The sequence below is a fragment of the Toxotes jaculatrix genome, chromosome 2 (genome assembly GCF_017976425.1).
Source record: "Toxotes jaculatrix isolate fToxJac2 chromosome 2, fToxJac2.pri, whole genome shotgun sequence".
Taxonomy (NCBI): domain Eukaryota; kingdom Metazoa; phylum Chordata; class Actinopteri; family Toxotidae; genus Toxotes; species Toxotes jaculatrix.
In genome coordinates this window covers 14,600,216-14,622,224 of record NC_054395.1, presented here as the reverse complement: position 1 = coordinate 14,622,224, position 22,009 = coordinate 14,600,216, and the positions used below count along the sequence as shown (strand labels likewise).

Sequence of the window (22,009 nt, the reverse complement as noted above, 5' to 3'; positions counted from 1 at the left end):
TAGTCACCACAATAATTACAGACATCATAGGTACTGTGATGAGATGGCCTCTGCTTTCATCTGAGCACCAGGTAGTGAACTCCAGAGTATGCACAAGTGCACTACAAGCTTGATGCTTGCCTTGTTGTTCTTTTATCCCTCTATCCCACACACAGAAACAGCCTTTGAGCCTCTGCAGATGCTGGTGAGAGCTAGGAAATCAATGCACTCAAACAGGGATAAGAGGGGCTTGGTTTTGGATAACTCAGGGTGTCTTAGTGTGCATTATTCATTAGACAGGAGAGACACACAGTCACAATTGCTGCCACTGCAGAGGTGTACTGGAGACAAAGAATATGAAAGCTTGAACCATATCCCTCCCTAAATCTCAAAGAAGAAGAACTGCAATTCCTGCTGTTTGGTTTCTCTCACAGCCTCTGTATTGGGGCAGGTACAACACAGCTTCTGACAATGTTGTAAACCTATTTGAAATGGAAACAAGGGCAAGGTCTTTTCTGTGGGGCTGCGGGGTTTTGTGGCTTAATGTGGAATGGATAAAGCTAATGTGTATTGTGCAACTGTAATCTGTACACATATTTTGGGCAAAAACAAACAAACAATTGATTCTCATGGGAAGAACACCCTGAGCAGCCAAGCATTTCTTCAGATCTCAACTGAGATGTTACCTGAACTTACATTACCATGTGACCCAATTAATGATTTGCACCGGAGGTAAAATTCTCTTCAGAGCATAAATCTCATTTATTTGATAGAAATTATTTATGCATGTCAGTGTTAGTTGACAAATAATGTCATAAGCTCAGAGATGAGGAGCAAGAGATATCTACAATAAGTAAAATTAATCACAACAGTAGGAGACTCTATTAGTATTAAATTTAACCTTTTACCTAAGCTCATTAAGTTGAGGCCAAATATTAATCATTCCACTCCCACACAAAATGTTCCTAAAAGTGGGTGGCCTTCGTGTGCACCAAGAGACTGGTATGCAGGCAAATATGTAGGAAAAAACATAGACCAGCAAACACATAAATCTCCCGTATACCTCTCACACATACAAATTAGTGAAAACGCCTCAAGGGCATGCGTTTACACACACATTTGCACAGCCACCCTGCAACATTCCCACACACACAGAATACTTTTTAACTTTTTTCCAATTTTTATGCTCAACAAAGGTTGAAGTTCCCATTTTGTTGCTGACAGTTTGTACTTCGAAGAGGTAGCTGTCACTTCAAATCTGGAATATTTCCTAACTACCGTAGAGACTAAAAGCTCAAGGGAATGGGTATCATATAAATCTTTGTCGGTGCATTTCAGATTCTCTTTCAGAGGTGCGATATGTTTCAAAAAATCTTTAATTTGCACAGGTGCACACACACACACACACACACATCAAAACTCACAGGGAATGTCTGCATACAGGTTTTGCTTTGATTGTGTTACATTCAGTGGGTTCAGTGCCACCTTCCTTCATCCCCTTTCACATCGCTCCCTGGTTGCATTGAGACGGCTGGGTGCACAGGCACTTGAGTTTCTTATTCATGAGGAAATGATTGTGAAAGTAAACATAACAAAAAGCAGACTGAAATAACAAGGATTCCAGTCAATGACTTCATGACATTTGAGATGCCAATAATTGATTAATCTTGAAGTAGTCTGGGTTGTAACCTCCTTTCAGGGGGACAACTACCTCTATTTCATGGTTCAAGAACTCAGCTTTTCTAAGTGAGAAGACAGATTGGCTCAAGGTTAAATGCTTTGGCAAGACAGTCATTAGTGTGCAGAAAGTGAAGGCTGGTGGTAAGAGAGAAAACCTCAACCCCTTGATTTTCTGCGAGATATCTCCCGCCCCAACAATTTGGTCTATAAAGCCAGCAGTCACAAATCAATATCAAAGCCCTTGTATTACACTATTTCAAACTAACGTAAGTAATTAGCAAAAAATAGTTGCTAATTACAAGAGTCTTCTCGTGAACGCTTGATTGGTGTCATTAGAAAATATGTCTAATGATACCAAATATCTAATGATGTATCATGTATCTAACAATACCAGTGATAGACATGTATCATTAGATAATGAGTATCTCTGTCAAAATACAGAATGTTAGTTCAGCTGCATTCGTGAAAACTGAAACTGAAATTGGCAGAAATTACCATGATCTAACAGTGTAGATAATGATGCTAACACACGCCAACTATATACCGATCCATTTAATGCTAATATTTAGTTGTAAAAATCCTGCAAACATTTCAGCTTCTTCAAGGTTTGCCCGTCACGTGAGCAGCAACAGATAAACAGTGTGACATGGTTACAACATGGTTACAACACACAAAGTACAAATCGCGTAGAAACAAATAGCAGTTTTAGGGATAACAAGTTTGGTAGATCATAAGTTCACAAACAGAAATGATGTGAGAACATTAGTCATGACCAAACATTATGGGCAGAGGACATGGCAGTATAAGGCCTGTATAAAATCACTGACAAAACACTGGGTTGGACAAGGGGGATCTACTGCATCTCATCTCTTATTACACATCCAGTACATACTTCTCTTTTCATCAAGTGTTTAATGATGTTTCTCTCTCTTGGGTGAGGGGCAAATCTTTCCAGAGCAAGAGATTATGAGAATATAATCTGACCTATATTTCCAACACTGCCCCTTGAAAATTAAATTCAGATACCAAAAAATAAATAAATAAATAAATAAAAATGTTATTGGGAAATATTATGAGGAAATGTTAAAACCAAACACATCTGAAAAATGTTCACTGTTAACATATTTGATTTGTTTTATATACATTCCTCTTATATTTAGGCTATACTCAAAGAAAACTCAAAACATGTCATAGAAAATTTTGGGTCAAAGTGACTCCCATTGTCCTACTTTTGACATCTGAATTGGAGGAAACATAGCAAGTGAATGTCAGCCAGGCAGCTGTTGTGCTTCTAGTCAACACAAGCCCTATAGTTTTTGCTTTTTGTTTCTCCTCCCAGTTCCCATTTGTGAAGTTCACTTGTGCTTGCAACACTATTATCCTGAACCTGCCGAGCAGCAGTGTGCTGCAGCTGTACATTGCTCCGTCAATGAGTAGGAAGATATCAGGCATCCTGACAAATCGAAGGCAGCCACCTGTCAAACCCCAGGATGCAAGCACAAGTGAACCACAGGGATATGTGTTTTTTTTCTCTCTCCTTCTCTCACTGTACATCTGTGATTGTATGTCCTGACTTGTCCATCAAGAACAACACTCGTCTCGTGAGCTTCGGCTCTAAAGGTAAGTTTGAGCTGAGTAGACGGGGGACGTTCTTATATCACACTGTTCGATCAATAACCGTGAGATGAAACTGTGGAGATGAGAATTCACTTACAAGGAGCTGGGACCACAACTAATGATCACAGAATGTTCATTATTTGATTAATTAACTTATTGATTAGCCCCAGAGCCTCAGATGGCACATTTTCATATTACTCACGTGGTACAACTAACAGTACAAAACCAAAATGGTTTGCTCGTAGTGATAATTATCCCCTGACTCCACAATTCCTCTCAGCTCTATGTAACTTTCTGGTGACTTTCAGCTAATTGTTTTGGTTGCATGACCTGCTACTCAACTCTTTTGATCCACTTTCTCCACATGAAAGCAGCTTTTTTCTGCAATAAAAACGCTCTGGCAAACCGACTGTGCGCTACCAGCTCAGGTGCCCAAACAGCAGACAAAGTTAGTGATTAGCTGGTGAACATGGTGAAGCATTTGGCAGGTGAATGACCTTGTATTTTCCTAAGGGGTTTGCCGGAGTTTATCCAAAACAGAGCTAGATAGTGAGTGAATGCTGGACTTTCATGTTTTGTGGCATGAAAACATCATACCGTACCACACATTAATGGATAAACCTTGTACACATCTCTGCCTGCCTTTCATCTTAAAATGTTGAACTGTAAACATATGGCTCTTAATCATCCTTACTCTATAACACTGATAAATTTTTACTGTTACTTAGAGCTTACATCAAATCTCTTTCTCTTGTGTTTTTCTCTTCAGTATAAAGGAATCCATCATTATCCGCTCATTTAACTTGTTTAGGTGCAACAGACAAAACTTACACTCAGGGTTTACTTCTATAGACATTTTTATATAAACAGCTTAAACCAAGTGATGCATCAACCATGTATATGGACTATCACCTTTTTGCTCCTTATATGATAATGTAGTCCATTGGCTTATCAGGTTCTAAGGTCAGTTGTCATCAGCTGCAGGAGATCAGCACAAAAATATGTTTGCTCAAAAGCCTCAATAAAAGATCGAGAAGTGGATGTTCTTCCCACTTCAGCTTAAAAAACAGTAAAATCGTGCAGTCTTTCCTGGTCCAGTGTTGTAGGTCAGTAACAGAAAGTATTCTCACATCAGGCATCGGTTTTGTGTTTAGCTCCACATCCCTGAGTCCTGAGGATAAACTCCAGTGTGTTATCTGCAATATTGAACAGGTGACTGAGTTGCTGACTGTGCTTGATTTGATTAAAACTAAATGACATCATGCAGAGACAAGGGCAGGGAGGATTGCCCTAACTCAGTCAATGCACACCCAGTCTACCAGAAACTGCTCCAGAAACTTTGCTTTAACAGACAGCAAAGGTCCAGTATTAAAATCCCCCTTCGACTCAGCCGCTTCTCCCAAAGCACCAATTAAACCCGTTTCACCTCAATGTAGGTTGAGGAGATAGAAATTAAAAATCTGAAGTAAAAGGAAAGTTGTGATGAACTGTGTGAGGAGAACATGGAGTGTTATCTTACAAAAAGGACACTTTTGATTTAGCTGCAGCAGATTAATGAGTCAAGAACTGGACATTTACAAGCTAGTGATACTGTTGCTGTAGCTGGCTTTTTGGTTAGTGATTCATTTCTGTCTCCAAAATAGAATCTACCTTTTAAGGGCTACAAGAATAAAAGTAAGTTCTTATAATATTAATATATTTTTTGTTTTGAGTTTACTTTTCAGAAAGACCGCATATCTGATTTAGTTTCCTAAAATTAAACAGGGTCAGTTTGTTTGTCTCATCAAGTTGAACAGTGAAGAAGAGGTTTAGAAGATGAGAGACACAATATATCTATAGGTAACTGAAATGGAGAATCAGAGGCGGATATCAGTGGAGCTTGACATGTGCGACAAGTACAAGTCAGAGAAAATGTTTATAATTATAGACATTTCATTTAAGATTGTGTGTCTAGAAGAACATGTGACACTTCTGAAGAGAATAATCTGCCTTTTCTTGTTCTCACAGAGACGGCCCTGAAAATGCTCATCTTTTTGACTCCTGGCAGCTCCAAGTTGCTCATTTCAGCTTCTCGTCTACTGCCTCAGGACAAACGTAATTCATGTATTTAAATGACATCCTCCAAACAACAATGAAAAGCTCATTGTCACATGGGCCTGGTCACATGTGCCCAAGTGTTCCCACAGAGAGCAGAGAGAAATTAGGAAAACTGCATACTGTAAAATTCAGTTCGTTTTTCTTTGGAAGAAATCATCACAGTAAAAACGATAAGAAAATTTCCCCCTGGTCTTCAGAATTAAAGAATTCATGAAATATTCACTCCTAGTTCCAGATATTTGTGTTTAGGATGGCTATACTATTAAATGTTCCTTGGAGCTTTGATGTGCCATTATTAGCTGTGTGCATGGGTGGCTAAGGAATACTAAACGTTCATTCAGTAGGTTAATCCAAATATTCTCTTTTCTTTTTGCCTTTCCAAGGCTCAGCGGGGCATTCATTAATTTCTTCTGTAATTATCACTCTCCCATTGGCTCAAACAGAAGTAGATTCTCTTAAATCCCACTCAACATTATGAGTGGATTATGAGCCAGAGGCATAGTGCATATAACAAGTTCTGACTGTTTAAACGTCATCAGCTGGCAATCTCTCCTGTTTTGTGTAGATGATGAGAAACAAGTCCATGATCTTACATTCATAACTCATATCAACTGACAAGGATGTGTTACTCTGGACAGAGCTCTGATTGTTTTGTTTCTCGATTTAATTTGGTGGTAATTTGCAATGCCACATGCAGGGGTTGGGTAGGGAGGGGGGGCAAGTAATGTTAAAACCTCATTAAAAATCGCTGCCACTATGAATAATTTTATCACAGTTACAAGTGCTGCTACAGCGTTAGGTTATTGAAGGTGGAATACCTTAATCATCATTTTTTTGTGTTTTTTTTTTTTTTTTTTTTTTTTTTTTTTTTTTTAACTTTTAACTTTTTAAAGCAAACGGAGACAAAGAGCTCCAAAGAGGCAACATCATCTTTACCAAACTCCAGTTGTGTTTGGGAATAATTTAAATACACAAAAACAGTAAAATATCTTGCACAGTCTGGCTGCAACATGGCCACACGTTAAACCCCACTAACTGGGATACAATGAACCAGTTGTGGAAGAAGCACTCACATCCTTTACTTAAGAGGTAGTAGTACCATAATTTAGAATATACATTTCTAAGTAATAGTTCTGTGTTTGAAAATGTTCTTAAGGAAAAGTACAGATGCATTAAAAGCAAAATATACTAAAATTCATCATGTCATTAAATAATTATGCAAAATTATACCTTACATTTCTGGTGTTTATATTGTGATATTTTACATTATTACAATATTAATACTTAAAAATTATTAAATTGAACATTAAATTGAAATTCTATAATAATAAGTAAGGTACAAGTACCTCATACAGTTCTTGAGTAAATGTACTTAGTTACTTTCCATCACTGTAATGAACATACAGGACCCAGCACACAGGTTTGACATGACTGTACTGTACACAGGCTACTGCTGATTCTGTAACAATGATATAGTTACTTCAAAGTGTTCATCCTGCATTATTTTTCCCCACTCTGTGTACGTTGACAGCAGCCCCACCCTAACAGGTACAACAAAACAACAAAATCAACAGAAGGGTGAGGGAGATGTCAGTCAGGCACAGTTTTTTCATTCCAGCACTCTACAGAGAAGAGCTCTCCTTAGGCAACATAAGAGAAAACACCTGTGTTTGTGGAGTGGGTGTGGAGGGGGCTTTACGAATTTAAGTGTGTACTATGTGATCATTTATGAAATATGATGCATCATTATTGATTAAACCATCAAACATTACAATAAGTAGTTAGAATTTGCTCTGCCATAACCCCCCATTAAAATGCTGCACTTTAATGCATCAGTAGTAATAAATCAATAATACACAAGGCCCAGTGCATAATGAATACTTTTGATACTGCCAATAGATCTTCCTGATAATAGTCTTAATAGCCTACTTCACTTTTTTCTTTCTTTCTTTTCTTTTTTCTTCGTTCTTTTCTGAAGTTGATTCTGTGGTATTACCACTTTGACATAAATTAAAGCATCCAAATACCTACAATTCTTCCAAAGAAGGTGAAACGTGTTTAATTTTTGGTTTTATTCCTTAGTACCCGGAAGCAACTAAATATATGAATAAACAAACAAATAAAAAAATAAATAAATAAACAGCATCTTCAGATAAGCAAGATCATTTACAGGCTCGTGAGTCCTCGTGTCATTTTGAGGACAGGACGACGACGAGGAGGCGGTGTGAACCTGGAGCGTGTAAATAAATAAATAAATAAATAAATAAATAAAACTACTGTATATCCACCTCTGATGTCCCATGTGCCACTGCCGCCGCGCGCGCAGGCTACAGTGCTCATCCTGTGGACGTGCCGGACGCTCACACTGAACACGGACGTCCACCAGAGCGTGAACACTTTCTGCTCCCAGAATGAATTTCACACAGTGAAAAAAAAAAAAAGAAAAAAAAGAACACCGCTCAACTCCGGGTTAGAAGCCGCCGTCGCGGGTTCGGTTCGTATCAGCCCGGCAGCGGTGCTAGCCGGACGGCCAGGGTACCCTGAATGAAGACCGGAGTGTGTGGGGAGCGGAGCACCGGGCTGCTAGCGACTACCCCGACTCTGAAAACAGCGAACGGACTGAGGGTGGAAAAAGTGAACGCTAGCCGGTCAGGGTAGCCAGCGCTAAGAGGGGGTTTAGAGGCGAGAGGAGAGTTTGGGTCCATTTCTACGGGAACGTATATCCGCAGTTGGGGAGGGGGGGCCGAACTTAACTGTCGCCGTCGACTCGATGCTGGGAGCTACTGGGCTGAAGGAGTGAGGAGATGCGCGGTGTAACATGGATATCCGAGAAGGGATAAACACCAACAAACACCGCAGGGGACCTACTCAGGTAACTAATTACAACTATTTTCTTTATCTTTATTCGGTGTAAGTCAAACATATTATTATTCCTAGCCTATTATTGCTTATGTTTGGTCAGAGCGACCACCGGGCTGTCAGTCAACACAAACTTAAAAAAAAAAACCCCCACTAAAATCCAATATTTTAAACGTTCGCTGAAAAATACAAGCACGTAGGCTGTCATGTTCTGGGTTTTTAGACTATGCTTATGTTTTTTTTCTCTCATAGGCAACTGTAGACAGCACACAGATATTAAATGCCCAGCGTGTTATTGCACATGTCAAGGCACACATTTGTGTTCATGCCTTTCTGGCGATACATCAATTAGAAAAATTGAAATCACACTTGCCCAGTTCCCACTTGAGTTGTTCAGTCTCTACATTCGAGATAATAACATTCTCTATGTCCTCTAATTACCATGGCCATCACTTGTCCCATGCATTCTTTCTGTAAGAGAACCCAAATCCACATATCAATTCTTTGCTCATTTAAAACCTCTGGCGGAACTCATTTGTCCTCAGTGATCAACAGGGGATTGGACGCAGTCCAGTCACATCATCACTCACTGTCTTTGATTGCACCGAGCTCCCCGCCTGATTGCCGTTCAGATTGTCCAAAGTCCTTTAGCGTGCGACTCCATTGGAAGCAGTTATTCTCATGAAATCAAGTGTCCATATGTGTGAGAGGGAGCTGCCCTGCACACACTGATTCTGCCATTAAGTAAATTAGATGTGGCTCAGGAATTAGATGTGGTTCTTTTGACAGTTAATTCTTCCCTGTGGAAAAGTGTTTACATTTTGCCTCATTTGCCCCCCTTCTATTTGCAGGGAAATCTCAGTGTTGTAAGCACTTGTCTTTAGTTTCATGTTGACAGTGTGCCAGCTGGATGTTCTTTGGGCATAACTGTTACTAACCAAAGCTAAGGTTTAATTCCCTCCACTAAACACTGCTCTGGAGTGCAGTTACTCCTCTTACCTTTTGCGTTCAAGTGGCTGGAATAGTAGAGCTACTACACATCTCCTTTGGGAAGTGTGTTTATGGCTGGACACGTTTCTGGTGATGTCACTGGCACAGAAAGAGGAGGAGGGTGGAACATGAAGTTCATAGTACCCCACTGAGTGGAGCCTGGTCTGCATGAGAACTGGGAAAACAGCACATACACTGAAGAAGGGTAGATGCAGGCAGAATTATGTGCGTAAAGATGAGTACAAGACCTTGCGTTTGAGCGTTTTAACACATCAGATGAGTGTTGGGTAGTAGGCTGATCCACGTGATTTCTTTAGGAATCTGTTCCAGTTTTATGTCTCTGCGTGTTCGTCTTTCTCTTTATGTTCAAAAACAGGGATGTAGCTGACCGCCAACATTTTACCTACAAGATTAAGCTATTTAATGTTTATCTTTTATTCAAATTGACGTACAGCTGGACATAGTTTGAAGGAGCCTACTATATTCTACAATATGTCTATGTGACTTTTCCCAGTAATTCTACACAGTATGTTAGCCGAACAGCAGCAATGCAAAACCATGTGGATCATATGTTTACCTGTTGCTCTAAAGTGTTTAAAGTTGACATCCCTGATTTGTACTAATCAGAATGCAGATAATTTCCTCTGCCTCAAAAAAATTACAGTATTTTGCTTCTTGAGCTGTTTTTGCATTTTGTCATGCACACCGACAGCGCTCAGTGGGGAACTCTAAAGTTCATGTTCCAACCTCCTCCTCTTTTTGAGTCAGTGGCGTCCTCAGAGACGTGTCCATCCATAAACACAATTTTCTGTTGGCAACAGAGAAATATCATGTAAAATGACTCCCTCTCCTCACAAAATGTCTGTGATATATATTTGTAATACGCTACTGTGCACATTATTTTACATATTTTATGTTTCTTGTGAAATGTTGAAATTTTAAATGACAAAGTACCACGGAATCGTTACTGTCTACATCTCTGTTTTGACTTGCACATTATGTACTGATTCTCAGTGTGTATTGAGTATTCAGTGCATATACATTGGGGAAAAAAATGACAAAATGAGGTTTGTTATACAAAAAAATGCAGTTTTGGAATGTGGTGTTGGTGGACATCACAGCTGCATGTCTCTGGGGACAGCTCAGAAAACGCAGAAGTAAAAGTAATAAACATATTTCATTATACTTGCTATTCCAAAAGCTGAATTTTGATTATCACTGCAGATCAGGACAATACGTTAACTTCTTGTGTAATAACTGCCAAAACAATGTAGTATAATGTTGCACCATAAACTGTATATATTATACACTTTTGAACTGGGCCAGAATTAATCTGTTTTTACCATACAGTACAGTCCTTCAGATTTTTTATCACCTTGCTTTCAGTTTATGTAGATGCCTTAAGCCTTGGTGCTCACAGTCACTTAGGCTTTTTTTTTCTTGTCTGTAAGAGGATCTTTCATTCCTTACAGTAATAACAGTTTGCATAAAATTACCTCCCATGTTAACGACTGAGTTCAACCAGTTCTCCACAAAACCCCTAAATCTATGTATTTAAGGAAGTATTAACTGGCAGGCTCTTAAATCCTAATGGAATCCTTAATTACTACCTCAGTAAAGGCAGGTGCACTGGCATCGTCAACCATTTTTGCCTGAAAAAATAAAAAATAAAAAGGGAATTAGTCAGAGCTAGCATCGGTTCTAAGACAAATACACAGTGTGCTTGCTGCAGGTGCCCAATTAGAGTGATTAAAATCTAGGCCACTCCAATCACATTTAGGTTATTTCTAATAATAATAAAAAATAAATAAATAAAAAAAACCTTCACAACCATTTATCAGTTCACCTTTAGCTCTCAGTTATTTTAGGGTACGTACAATGAGTGCATTGCTTGAGGTTTAACCATTCAGTCATTAATGGATAAATAATGAATGTACAGAAACTTTCTAGCTGAATTTTGATGCATGGATCTATAATGGTGCGTAAATTATTGCCATATACCATATACCATGCTCGTTATATTAAAACTTGGAGCATGCGCGTAAGCAGGAAGAACCTTTCAGCACTCTCAGTTGGTCTTGTCACAGGGGAGAATGGGATGAGTGTTTCGATGAGTGCCCCTGGTGCGGTCTGGAGAAATGAAGAAGCTGGCATGTGTTATGTCATGCCTGCGGCTTGTGTGCTTAGATCAAAACACCATTAGTCTCTTTGTCTTGTGCCACTATTTGAAGTAGAATCTTGGCTGGGGAATACGTTGGCACTTCCGTAACTCCCGCGGTGTGCCATTTGTGAGGAAAGGAAAAAAAAAATGGGTTGGCACGTATAAAAGCACTAGCTCAAAAGTTTTGAGCTTATTGGTTATAGCCGCATAGATTCTTGAAGAGCAAGGTTGGCTGGGGAAGTTAAGTTTTTTTTTTTTTTTTTGACTTTTTCATCTCTGTGGAACTTGAAAAGTACCCTTGACTTCAATGTTTACAGTCGTTACAAGCAAAAGTAAGCACCTTCAAAATACCTTTGAAAGTACAGTCAACCTTTTCATCTTAAAATTGTGCAGGAGGCTACAAATATGTTTTATGGATCCAACAGATATGACACCTACTCAACTCATAGGAACAACCATGTCACTTCTGTGATGAAAAGGAAGAATATTTGCAAAATTTGTAAACCTTCAAAGACAGTATAGTCTTGGCTACAGTATAACTATTCACCACCATCCAGAAAACAACATAAGAAAATTTTATTGCTGTCTTACAACTGTGTAGAGTATATATGGTTTAATAGTTGAATATTAAAAAAAAAACCTATAGCTATAAAATAAAATCATCTGATAAGAACCTGATCATTATCAGTGCCACTCTTCTGCTTGGTAAAACTTTGATTCATGTGTGCGGGGAATCAAAGTATGTGGGATAAGGAAGAAATTTCACGTTCCCTACTACTACTAGTCTCAACTCGAGCACCACCAGAAAATGAATTTTAGATGACTGGAGGCACTCAGAGCCGTGAGATGAGCCTCACATGCAGGAAAACACTGATCGAGCTGGTGTCTGCAGATCAAGTGAAGTCACAGCTCAGGTGATTAAAGATGCAGCATTGTATGCCATTTTTCCTGGTCTCGCCTCGTTCCTGCGGAGTGTGGGAGTCTGGTCTCATTCATGATTCAGAGCTCGGGTTGGGGGTGGGGGGGGGGGTGGGGGTGTGTGTGTGTGAGTGTGTGTGGGCTGCTCATGCATTTTAGTGTGAATTTTATCTTCATCTGGACTCTTCAACCAGAGGGACCAGGAGTACCCTTCTATTAATACATTTTTGAGCCCTGAAAAATTGATGGCAGCGGAGAGATCGGGTGTAGCGGAGAGGGTTGAATCAACTGCCATCACTGTCAGCTTTTGTGGCTGACTGAACTAAAATCCGCGGTGTATCAACTCCAGCTGGCGCTGTCAGAGAAGAAGAGGAACAGAAGTGTCACTTTGACGACGCTGAAATTTGGAGGAGCGCTTTGTCACCATAAATCTGAAGCCTCCCTCAAAGCAGCTGCATTTCCTCAAAAGTCAAATAAAATGAAGTGCTCAGTTTCACGTCCAAGCGTTCTGCTGTTGCAATACATGGCACTGATTCCATGTGATTAGACGACGTTCTAGGACTACTACACTAGGGAATGAACTAGAGCTGCAACGATCTGTCGATTAATCAATTAGTTCAACTCAGCAACTATTTTGATTAATCGTTTAAGTTTTTTTTTTTTTTCCCAAACACAAATGCCAAACATTTGTTGTTTTCAGCTTGTTACACGTGTTGATTTTCCGCTACATGACAGTAAATTGAATATGTTTGGCTTTTATATTGTTGGTCAGCGATATAGATATTTGATGGCATCACCTTTTTGCTGTTTTCTGATGTTTTATAGACCAAGTGATTACATGAAAAAATAACTGCAGCTGTAGATTACTGTACATCTCTGACATACAGTGCCCACCATAAGGAAAAAAGGATAAAATGTTAGAAAATCATGAAAAATTCACATCACGATTTCCTGAGGCGCAAGTAACCTTGCTTGTTTTGTCTGACCAGCAGTCGAAGACATAAAGATATTCAGTTTAGAATTAAATAAAACAGAGAAAAGTAGCAAAGCCTGAGTCAGCAGATGCTTGGTATTTTGGCTGCTGTTTATATCATTTTAATTTATAATCAAAATATTTGTTGATTAAGCCTCAAAGGAATAAAAGTGCTGTAATATTGATGTCTTTACTTAAGACTAGACATCTGAGATGTTGGTTATTATGATAATGTGACATTTTGAGCATTTTACACATTATTCTTTCAAACTGGAAATATTTATGGAAAATTCTACCCACAGATCATGAAGTCAGAAACACCATCTCTGAGCTGCACCTGACATTTTGCAGAGCTCCTCTCCTCATCATGACTTGCTTCTAATTAAAATATTTTGATCTCCCAACATCAATCACCCAGCTTGTAGAAGTACTTGAGCTGAAATGCCAGTTTCGTAGTTAGGAATATGAGCCACTTGACAGGGATAATGCTGTATGCAACATGGCCATCACAAGGTCAGCAGTGGTTAAATCATTACCCAGACAGAGGGAAAGACAGGGAAAGTTTGTAAATCTGTGCAACTTAGTGCACTAAATCATCTGTATTTGTGAAATGAGAGGCTGAATTCATCAGTGAGGTGTTACATTTAAATGCAGAGGGGTTTACACAAATTGGGTCAGGATATTCAGTTTAGTTTAGACCGGGACTGTCGCTCCAGCCTCGGTCATATTCCATTTTTCAACCGCTGGCTTTTTCCAGAGACATGAAAGAGGGTAGAAACTTGAAAGGGAAAGTTTTTGAAAGCCTTCCCTATCATTAACTTTCACCTCATACAGCAAACAAATGAGGGAATCAATTTGGGATGAAAGTCCGTCTTTGGCCTTGTCACTACCACTTAAGGTCACAGGGGTAATGAATTTGTACTGAAGAGGAAGTCAAATACTGCATGGGCACTCCCCTAGCCATCATCTTAGTGCTGAGCTTCTTTGGATCAAAAGGCTGTCTTTTATCCCTCACCCACTAACCCCGCTGTCTGATGTCTCGTGTCTCAGGGCTTGTGAGTAATAGAGATCAATAGATTGCTGTTAGAGGCCAACAGATACCTGCTTTTATGAATGAGATCTCTCGGTAGTTCACACGTTCTGGTTATGTGGGCATGTGGTGCTGTAAAGACAGGATAACTTAATTTTAGATGACATGAGTGTCAAACATTTACATGGCTGACAAAACAATTACTTGAACGGGTTTTGAAAACAGTAATCATTTGTCACAAGTGTAAGGGTGCTAAATTGCAACGACAGTTCAATCTGCAGCGTGAGGTGACACGTATTTACGTTGATGGCCAAAATAAAACTTGGTAGTTTGTCTATTTAATTCAGCATATACATGTTAGAGGTTGTCCAAACATTTAAATAACATGGCATAGGTGTGGATTATAAGTTGGAGTATAAAGTTTTGCTGAATTCCTAGGCTCTTCTTTTGTCTTTTAAAGGCATTGTGTGAAGTAATTTATTCAGCGCATCTCTCACAATTATTCCCTCAAAGGAGGAGCACTCCAAAAATATCCAGGAGCACAAGAAGGGATTTGAAGTCTCTCTGTTTTATTATTAAAAGCCAACATTTACTCATGACATTTGCATCCTAATAACTGCAAGATAAGTTGGAACTAAGATGACACTCTAAACCCAATCTCCATAATGAGATTTATAGGGAAAAAGTGTTGCCTTTAATGGTTTAGTACACGCAGAAGGAAGAGTAGTGTAGGCGAATGTGTCAGGGACGCAGCTGATGTATTCACATAAGCATCAGTATGCTCTGTCATGCCTTTCAGTAGTGCAAAGATAAGAGGCATACAGATAACTGGGAAAGTGTGAAACTGTAATCATTCAGTTGTCTCCGCTTTTTTGGCACTTGCCTCTTGATAGACTATACTGTATGTTCTTATTAATTTTTCCTCTCATTTATTTCAGCATGCTGGTGGTGTATAGTCAGAGGAAACTGTGCCATCAGTCAGTTAAAAGTACCAGTTAGAGGCAGTTTGAGCAAAGACAATGGTTAATTTCCTCCCCTCACCCTTTTTCACTCCATAACCAGCCAATCGTACTCCAACATTTATCTGCTGCTTTATCAGAAAATGTCTTTAGCTATCAACATGTTGGCGGCGTTTGAGTATTTAGACAAATAAATACATCACCGTTTATCAGTGACACGAATACGTCTCATTATGATGTCACAACTTTTTTTGAGACCTCATTTGAGTCTAAGCGGGGATAAATTACGGTTTAGTCCTTGAGAAAATCAATTGTGTGAGTCTCCTGGGGGACTGAAAATGGTTTTGTGCTGCGTACAGTCAGCTCTTTATGTCAGAAATACATAATCCCCCCAGCTCAGACGAATTCGAGGAGCCAGGACAGTGCTTTATTACATGCGAGGGATGTGTCTGACAACCAGCTTGCTTTTTGTTTTGTCTCAGCAGGTTTGAGTACAAGCAAGCAATCCTTTTATGTATCTCTTGCAGACATGATCCCTATTATATAATGTTAAGAACACCGAATCACACTGTACAGCATGAGTGTTTTGTAAGTGCTTTGGTTGGGCAAATCAAGACGGAGCAGTTCCTTGATTATTCTCACAGATACATTAGACCCATGCTATAACAGTATCTGCAATTCAAAATAGACCTGCTATTAAATGTCACTCAGACCTGTAAACTGTTTACAGAGACTAAATGTTATTAACTAAGGTTTTGGTTTTTTTTTTTGGTTTTCAGGATATGATTGATATTTGTTTTACCATGCTCTTGTGTTATATCCTAAAAGTCACTGCCCAGCAAACATGGACAGTTACTGTGTGTGGATGTTTAATGGCTTCCCCCCTCATTTTCTTTCCATTTGACAGATGAACATTGAAAGTGCTGGAAAGGACAAAGCCAGGATTCCACACACCTGTGATTGGATGTGAGCTTGTATTGACCTGAGACCATTAAAATGGAGTTGCTATGGAAACTTGTACTGCTGCTGTCATTGGTGGAGTGTCTGACAGGTAAGCCTCCAAAACATGCACTTTTTTATGTGGTTAGCATAGGGGCTATGAATTGTTATTTATAGATTTTCTGTTATGGCGCCTTGGCGTACAGAACAGATGGCGCTTAAAAGTCAAATGGAAAAGTAAAAGGTTTTTATGGCAAAGAGCACCCACCAGTTTTACAAATGGTAGGAAAGATTCATGTTGTTGTCTTTTCATTGGCAGCTCAAGGCAGCAAATCAAAATTCTTTCAGCTGAGCATTGTAGCTATCTCTTTATTTCCAGGCAGTGAATTCTGTTGGAAAAGAATAAGCCAGGTTTCTATCTCTGAAAGACAGGCCCTATCTAGCAATTGAATGTGTAGTCATTCATTTTAAAGAGCACCTCAATTGTTACCCTAATTGAGATTGCACTGGTAGTAGTACAGACATCTTGTCATTGATCTTGCCTTTAATGAGAGACCTAATTGTCCTCTCTTATAAAATGTTCGGGGTCAAATGCTAGTTCTCTTCAGAATGTCAGAGTCTGGAGCTGAGAACAAGATGAATAAGGGCTTTGTTGCATGAGCGCAGTATCTTGAGGAATGAGTAATCTTTCATGTTGCCTTGCTCCAAATCAGCAGCCCCTCCTCGCAGCTGGGACCTGAAATAATTAGTGTGCGTGCGTGTTTGTGACTGTGTGTACTCTTTTGTGCATGCGCGTCTCTTTTCAAAAGCACAACAGCATGCCGGCACCTATATTTGCCTACATGGCAATTAGCACCACTTATCACTAAATCCAATACACATCGGTGGATGTCTAATGAGGCTTTCCTCAGGGAACTGTGACTCACTATGGGATTAGGATCTACACCCCGAGTCTGGATCACTTATTATGTCCTACTTAGGCATTCTGTTAAATATACAGACAAGTGAGCGTCTTCGACATTGGTAGAAATTCTGCCATGAACCTGACAGGGTTTTGATCTCAGAAAAACTGTTTCAGGGAGTCAGTTCAAGTCTGCGGTCTGTGCCACGCACTAGATCCCAGCCACAAAATTTACTCTTGCAATCATGAGGTGCAGAAACCACATTCAGAGTTTTTTATTCAAAGCAAATTAGTGCTTAACAAAGGAGCAGAGGGCAAATCGTTTCTGAAAAGCATTGTGTTGCACAGCCCTTGCCTCACTCTTGAGGCTCACACTCACAGTTGGTAACACAGAGTAACTGAGCATTAATATTCAGTAAGGGCTTACATTACATATGCTCTGCTTGCAAGACAAGTATGGCGCAATATAACGATAGACCTCCAAAGCCTCTGTGTTCTGAGAAAGACATGATAAGCATGTTAGTATGCAGACGTACAATACTGAGTAGAAGAAGCACAGTGTGAGGGTGTTTCATAGGTGCTGCTTGGTAGGTTATTTATCCAGACTTGGAAGTATTTTTCTTAAGACAGTAGGCATCGGCTTTGTGGGAGAGCAATGGGGCCAAGGGGAAGTCATTCCCATAGCGAGTTCATCTGGAGTTAAACAGCAACCCCCCCCCCCCCGCCCATTCTTCCCCAAGGGTCTGACTGGCCTGAGGCAGGTCCATATACTGTACAGTTATTTGTGTGCATGAGTGAGAGAGTGCAAGGGAGCAAAAGGGAGATGCTGAAGTAGGGTTAGATGTGGTTTGCCCAACACAGATACAGCTAACCTTCACACTGCAAGCCCCTTACAGCTCAGGATCAACAGTTTTCATCAGGCACAGGGGGTTTTATCATTGGTAGAGCATGTTCATAAAGATGTGTTTTAACATTTTTTTTCTTCTGAAGTCACTCATTATCTGTAATGACTGGATAGAGGAGGTGAAATTTCTATCCATATTCTATTCAACACACTATAATATTAAAAAACACTGAAATATATCAAAGAGATTATGTACAGCGTTCCGATTCTTAGGAAAAAATAAGCATGGGGAACGAAAATAAAGACCCAGCTGTGAAACCTGCTGGTGCATATTCCCTCTTACTACACAGCCACTTGCCACAAACATAAATTATTTGATGCAAAATATTAATTTTCCAACATTTCACTACAAGCGCAAAAATAGTTGGCAGTAGTGCAATCATAGAAACATCTGTAGCTGGCATTGAAGGGCTACAATTTAGCAGCACTGGAAACAGAAATGTAAACACATCCAGTAAGATTGCTGTTGAGGCTCTAACCAGCAATCAAATGTTTTTTGCTTAGAGAATCATTCATAATAGACATCAGAATAATCTCCCTTAGTGAGTGGGTGTCTACAGTTTTAAAGCAGTAATGCAATTTTGGCACAAGGTGTTGATGTTTAATTTGATGAAAAATTAAAAAAAAAAATATCCGGGACTTGTTTAAAGTGAAGTGATATGATTAAATTTCTAGTGTTGAGAAATCACTCACCTCAGACTGTGTTTACTGGCCAATCAGAACTAAGTATTCAACAAAGCTGAAATGAGTTTTCATTTAGCCACTGGAGTGGCTTGGCACAGCAGTCATACAAGAACTGTGCCAATGTGTGACAGTTACGATAAATAACAATACAGGATTTGGTTAAAGCCAACAAAGTCTATCTTAATGAGATCCTGACATGTTCATATACAGATTACCAGCATTTCAGTGTAAGTGATTGAAAATTGTCATTCTGAGGAAAAATGCATTTTGAGTTTTGATGCTAGGTTACGGCTTCAGTAGTATGAATTGATCAGATCAAGTCTGAGTCTTCCCAAGCTTTGGAAGTTTTAGGGCAAAGTTCCCTTTTTTTGTTACTGAAAAGACTAACAAGGAAGATACTGGTTGTTATACAGAAAGAGTGCTGTGCATGTGCCCACATAAATATGGAAACAGTATTTGGAGGTATTCTCTTCACAGCCAGTTTGAATATGATGAATGATTATAGTAACCAAAAAAAAAAAAAAAGCATACACACACGCATACACACACACACACACACAAATGTAGAAGTATTGGTTTAGGACACACTTAATATAGACAATGTGAGCCTATCCTTTAATATGACACAGCCAGCGGTCAACCCAAATAAAACCTTACAAGACAAAATGTACAATTTTATGCCCACCCCTGTTCATGCAAAGCAGGTTCATAGTGATCATAGTGAGTGAAAATGAAGGGCTGCTTCTGGCCAGCATTATAATCTCCTAGAACTACTTTTACTTTGCTTTGTATCCCCATGTGTGCTTCCCAGGGATGACTGGAGTTTCAAATATTGACTTACTTCATTGATTCATCAGAACATGGCAAAGCCTTTTAGGAATCCTTAAGCAAGGATTTTATTGCATCTTTGAAGTTCTGTATATGTGAAGATGTGGAATATTCCCCAGTGATTCTTCCTCCCTTGGCTGGCTCTATTTTCACTTCATCTAGGAATGAAAAATCATCCAATTTAAATGTGTTTGCAGTGTAGGGTTAATTATAGACTCATAATAATTAATCTGCACTGTGTATTATTTCTTGTAAATGCATCACTATCAATTCAACAGCAATATATATTTTGACAGGATACATCCAGTGGCCTGGAGCACTGCACTGTGCCTGCTGCTTTCACTGGAATATTTCACTATCACTGTCTTCTGATGAGTCTGATAACATTACTTTACATTAACCTGAAGATTTTACCTGTATTATCTTACGTAGTAGCATAAATGCGACAGTAATTATATCCTTAACAGTCACCATCAGATTTTTATTTCTAAGAAAAGACTGAAACAACAAGTGTGCATCATGGTAAACAAAATAAACATGACATTTTAGATTTAAAAAAAAGTCTTATTAACAGTATTTATGTGGTTTATGTTACATTTACATTTACATTATTTGCACTGTACAAGAAGCCACTCTTGTTCGCTGCTTTGTCAGAAAATGAAAACCACTAATGGTCAAATTAGGCATTCTGCAAGTTACTATGGTTGGAAACATTATGGTACAGTTTTATACCATGATGAATGCTTCCATTAGTGTGTACCACAGCAGCTGGTAAGTGACAAATAACCTTCTAACCAATCTTGAGGAGGAAAAGAAAGGGATATTACTACAATTAGATGACAAATGGCATTCTCAGAAGCAGTATGTTCCTGGGTTTATGTAGACATTCAATAGAGAGAGCAGCAACAAAAAATAGCTTTAATTTGCCTTTCCCACATATGGAGTTGGACCTAATCAATTTCTGTGTTTCCCCAGTGAACATGGCATTGGATACCCTCAATACAAGGAGTATTATTGAATTTCAGTTGTGCTGGCTTTGATTAGCAAGAAAATGGTGTGACATAGCTAGATATTGTTTGGAAATGTGTTGGCCGCATTCCTCCCCTGACAGACTGTGTCACTGAAATTGTAATTAACTTAATTAACAAGAGTCTTCTGTACAGTACAATACACACAAGCTTATCGCCACAGTATTGTATAAGATTGACGCTATTTTTTTATGGGTTTCTAATATGTCTTCTTTCTACATCTATAGTATTCGTATCACGAGAATGTGGCCACCCCCATTCACAATTCTTGCTTTTTCATGAGTTTAAAGGTGAAATCTTAAATTATTAATAGTTGTATTATTTACAGTTCCATGTTTTTCAAAGACCTTGAGAAAGAAGTCCCACAGATATTTTAAACATTTAGACGAGATGTGATCCAATCTATATGTTGCTCGAAACAACCCAAAGCTTCCTCATGCTCTGGAGTAACATTTGCTGCCCCTGAATGAGAGACCTTAAAGGTGTACCTTATCGGCCTGAACAGAGGGGAAAGATGCTTTAAAAAGCAAGATTGGCTTTTTTTATTTGATGCATAAAACCCTGAGCTGAAACGAATGGATTTGGGACCTCACAAACGACCGATACCTCCCCCACAGCTGACTCCCCATGTGCCTGTTTATTCATGCTGAGGTAAGCTGGAGGAATTCATTTGCTGTCAGCTAGTATTGAATTTGAGATTAGTTTTTATTTCAGCCTCCAAAACAGCTCCCTCTGCCTTCCACTTGTGCTTCGATGCTGAGTCTTGTGTTGTCTGAGGAGCCTTCGAAAATGGCTGCACATATCGCCATCTGGCAGCAGGTGACAGATATGAGTGGAAGCGGCCTTTTTTTTTTAAAAATATCCTTCCATAATGACCTCCATCTCTGTCCTGCGGCATTGTGCAGTCAACTTCCTGTTAGGATTCTGGATCAGTGCACTTCTCTGATAGAGCACTTTTTCATCATTTTACTTTCTGTGCTTTGGGGTGCTCGAGGTCGGACCTGCAATCTGATTTTGACATCCTGGTTTCAACATGATTTCTTGACTCCTTTTTAGATCTTAAAAGGGGTAACAATCTGTCAACTGTTATTGTCAGTGTTGATTTTAAATTGTAAACTTTCATCACTTGGCCAGACGTATTTCTAGTGTGCATTCATGGTCTGGTCAGGCCAATAAGTATAGAACCAAAATTAGATTTTTCTGGGAAAAAATAATAAATCCTTCAGTGTATCCAAGAAGAGTTGAATCCAGTTGCCCTCAGTTCAACTCTTCTTGGATTACCATGACATGGATGACTGAGAATCTTAACAGACAAATCCCTCAATGTCTTTGGCTTGTGCCTCTCGGTCTGAGCTGCACTGCTGTTGTGTTTAGCACCTCAATGTTTGATTACCAGAAAGCAAGCCGGAAAATTATTCAGCTTTCCCTACCGCATCTTACATTCATTCCCGTTAGGGCAACG

The 22,009-nt window shown here is 39.3% G+C and overlaps 1 protein-coding gene across 1 annotated transcript in view; it reads left to right on the top strand.

Moving 5' to 3' along the window:
- The first annotated feature begins 8,211 nt into the window (after positions 1-8,211).
- cntn3a.1 (contactin 3a, tandem duplicate 1) overlaps positions 8,212-22,009 on the top strand; it is a 76,187-nt gene continuing 62,389 nt past the window's right edge. The window contains exons 1-2 of the mRNA XM_041053254.1: positions 8,212-8,245; positions 16,171-16,314. Coding sequence (XP_040909188.1) covers positions 16,260-16,314 — 55 coding nt within the window. The 5' untranslated portion in view covers positions 8,212-8,245; positions 16,171-16,259. The remainder of the gene's footprint in view (positions 8,246-16,170; positions 16,315-22,009) is intronic.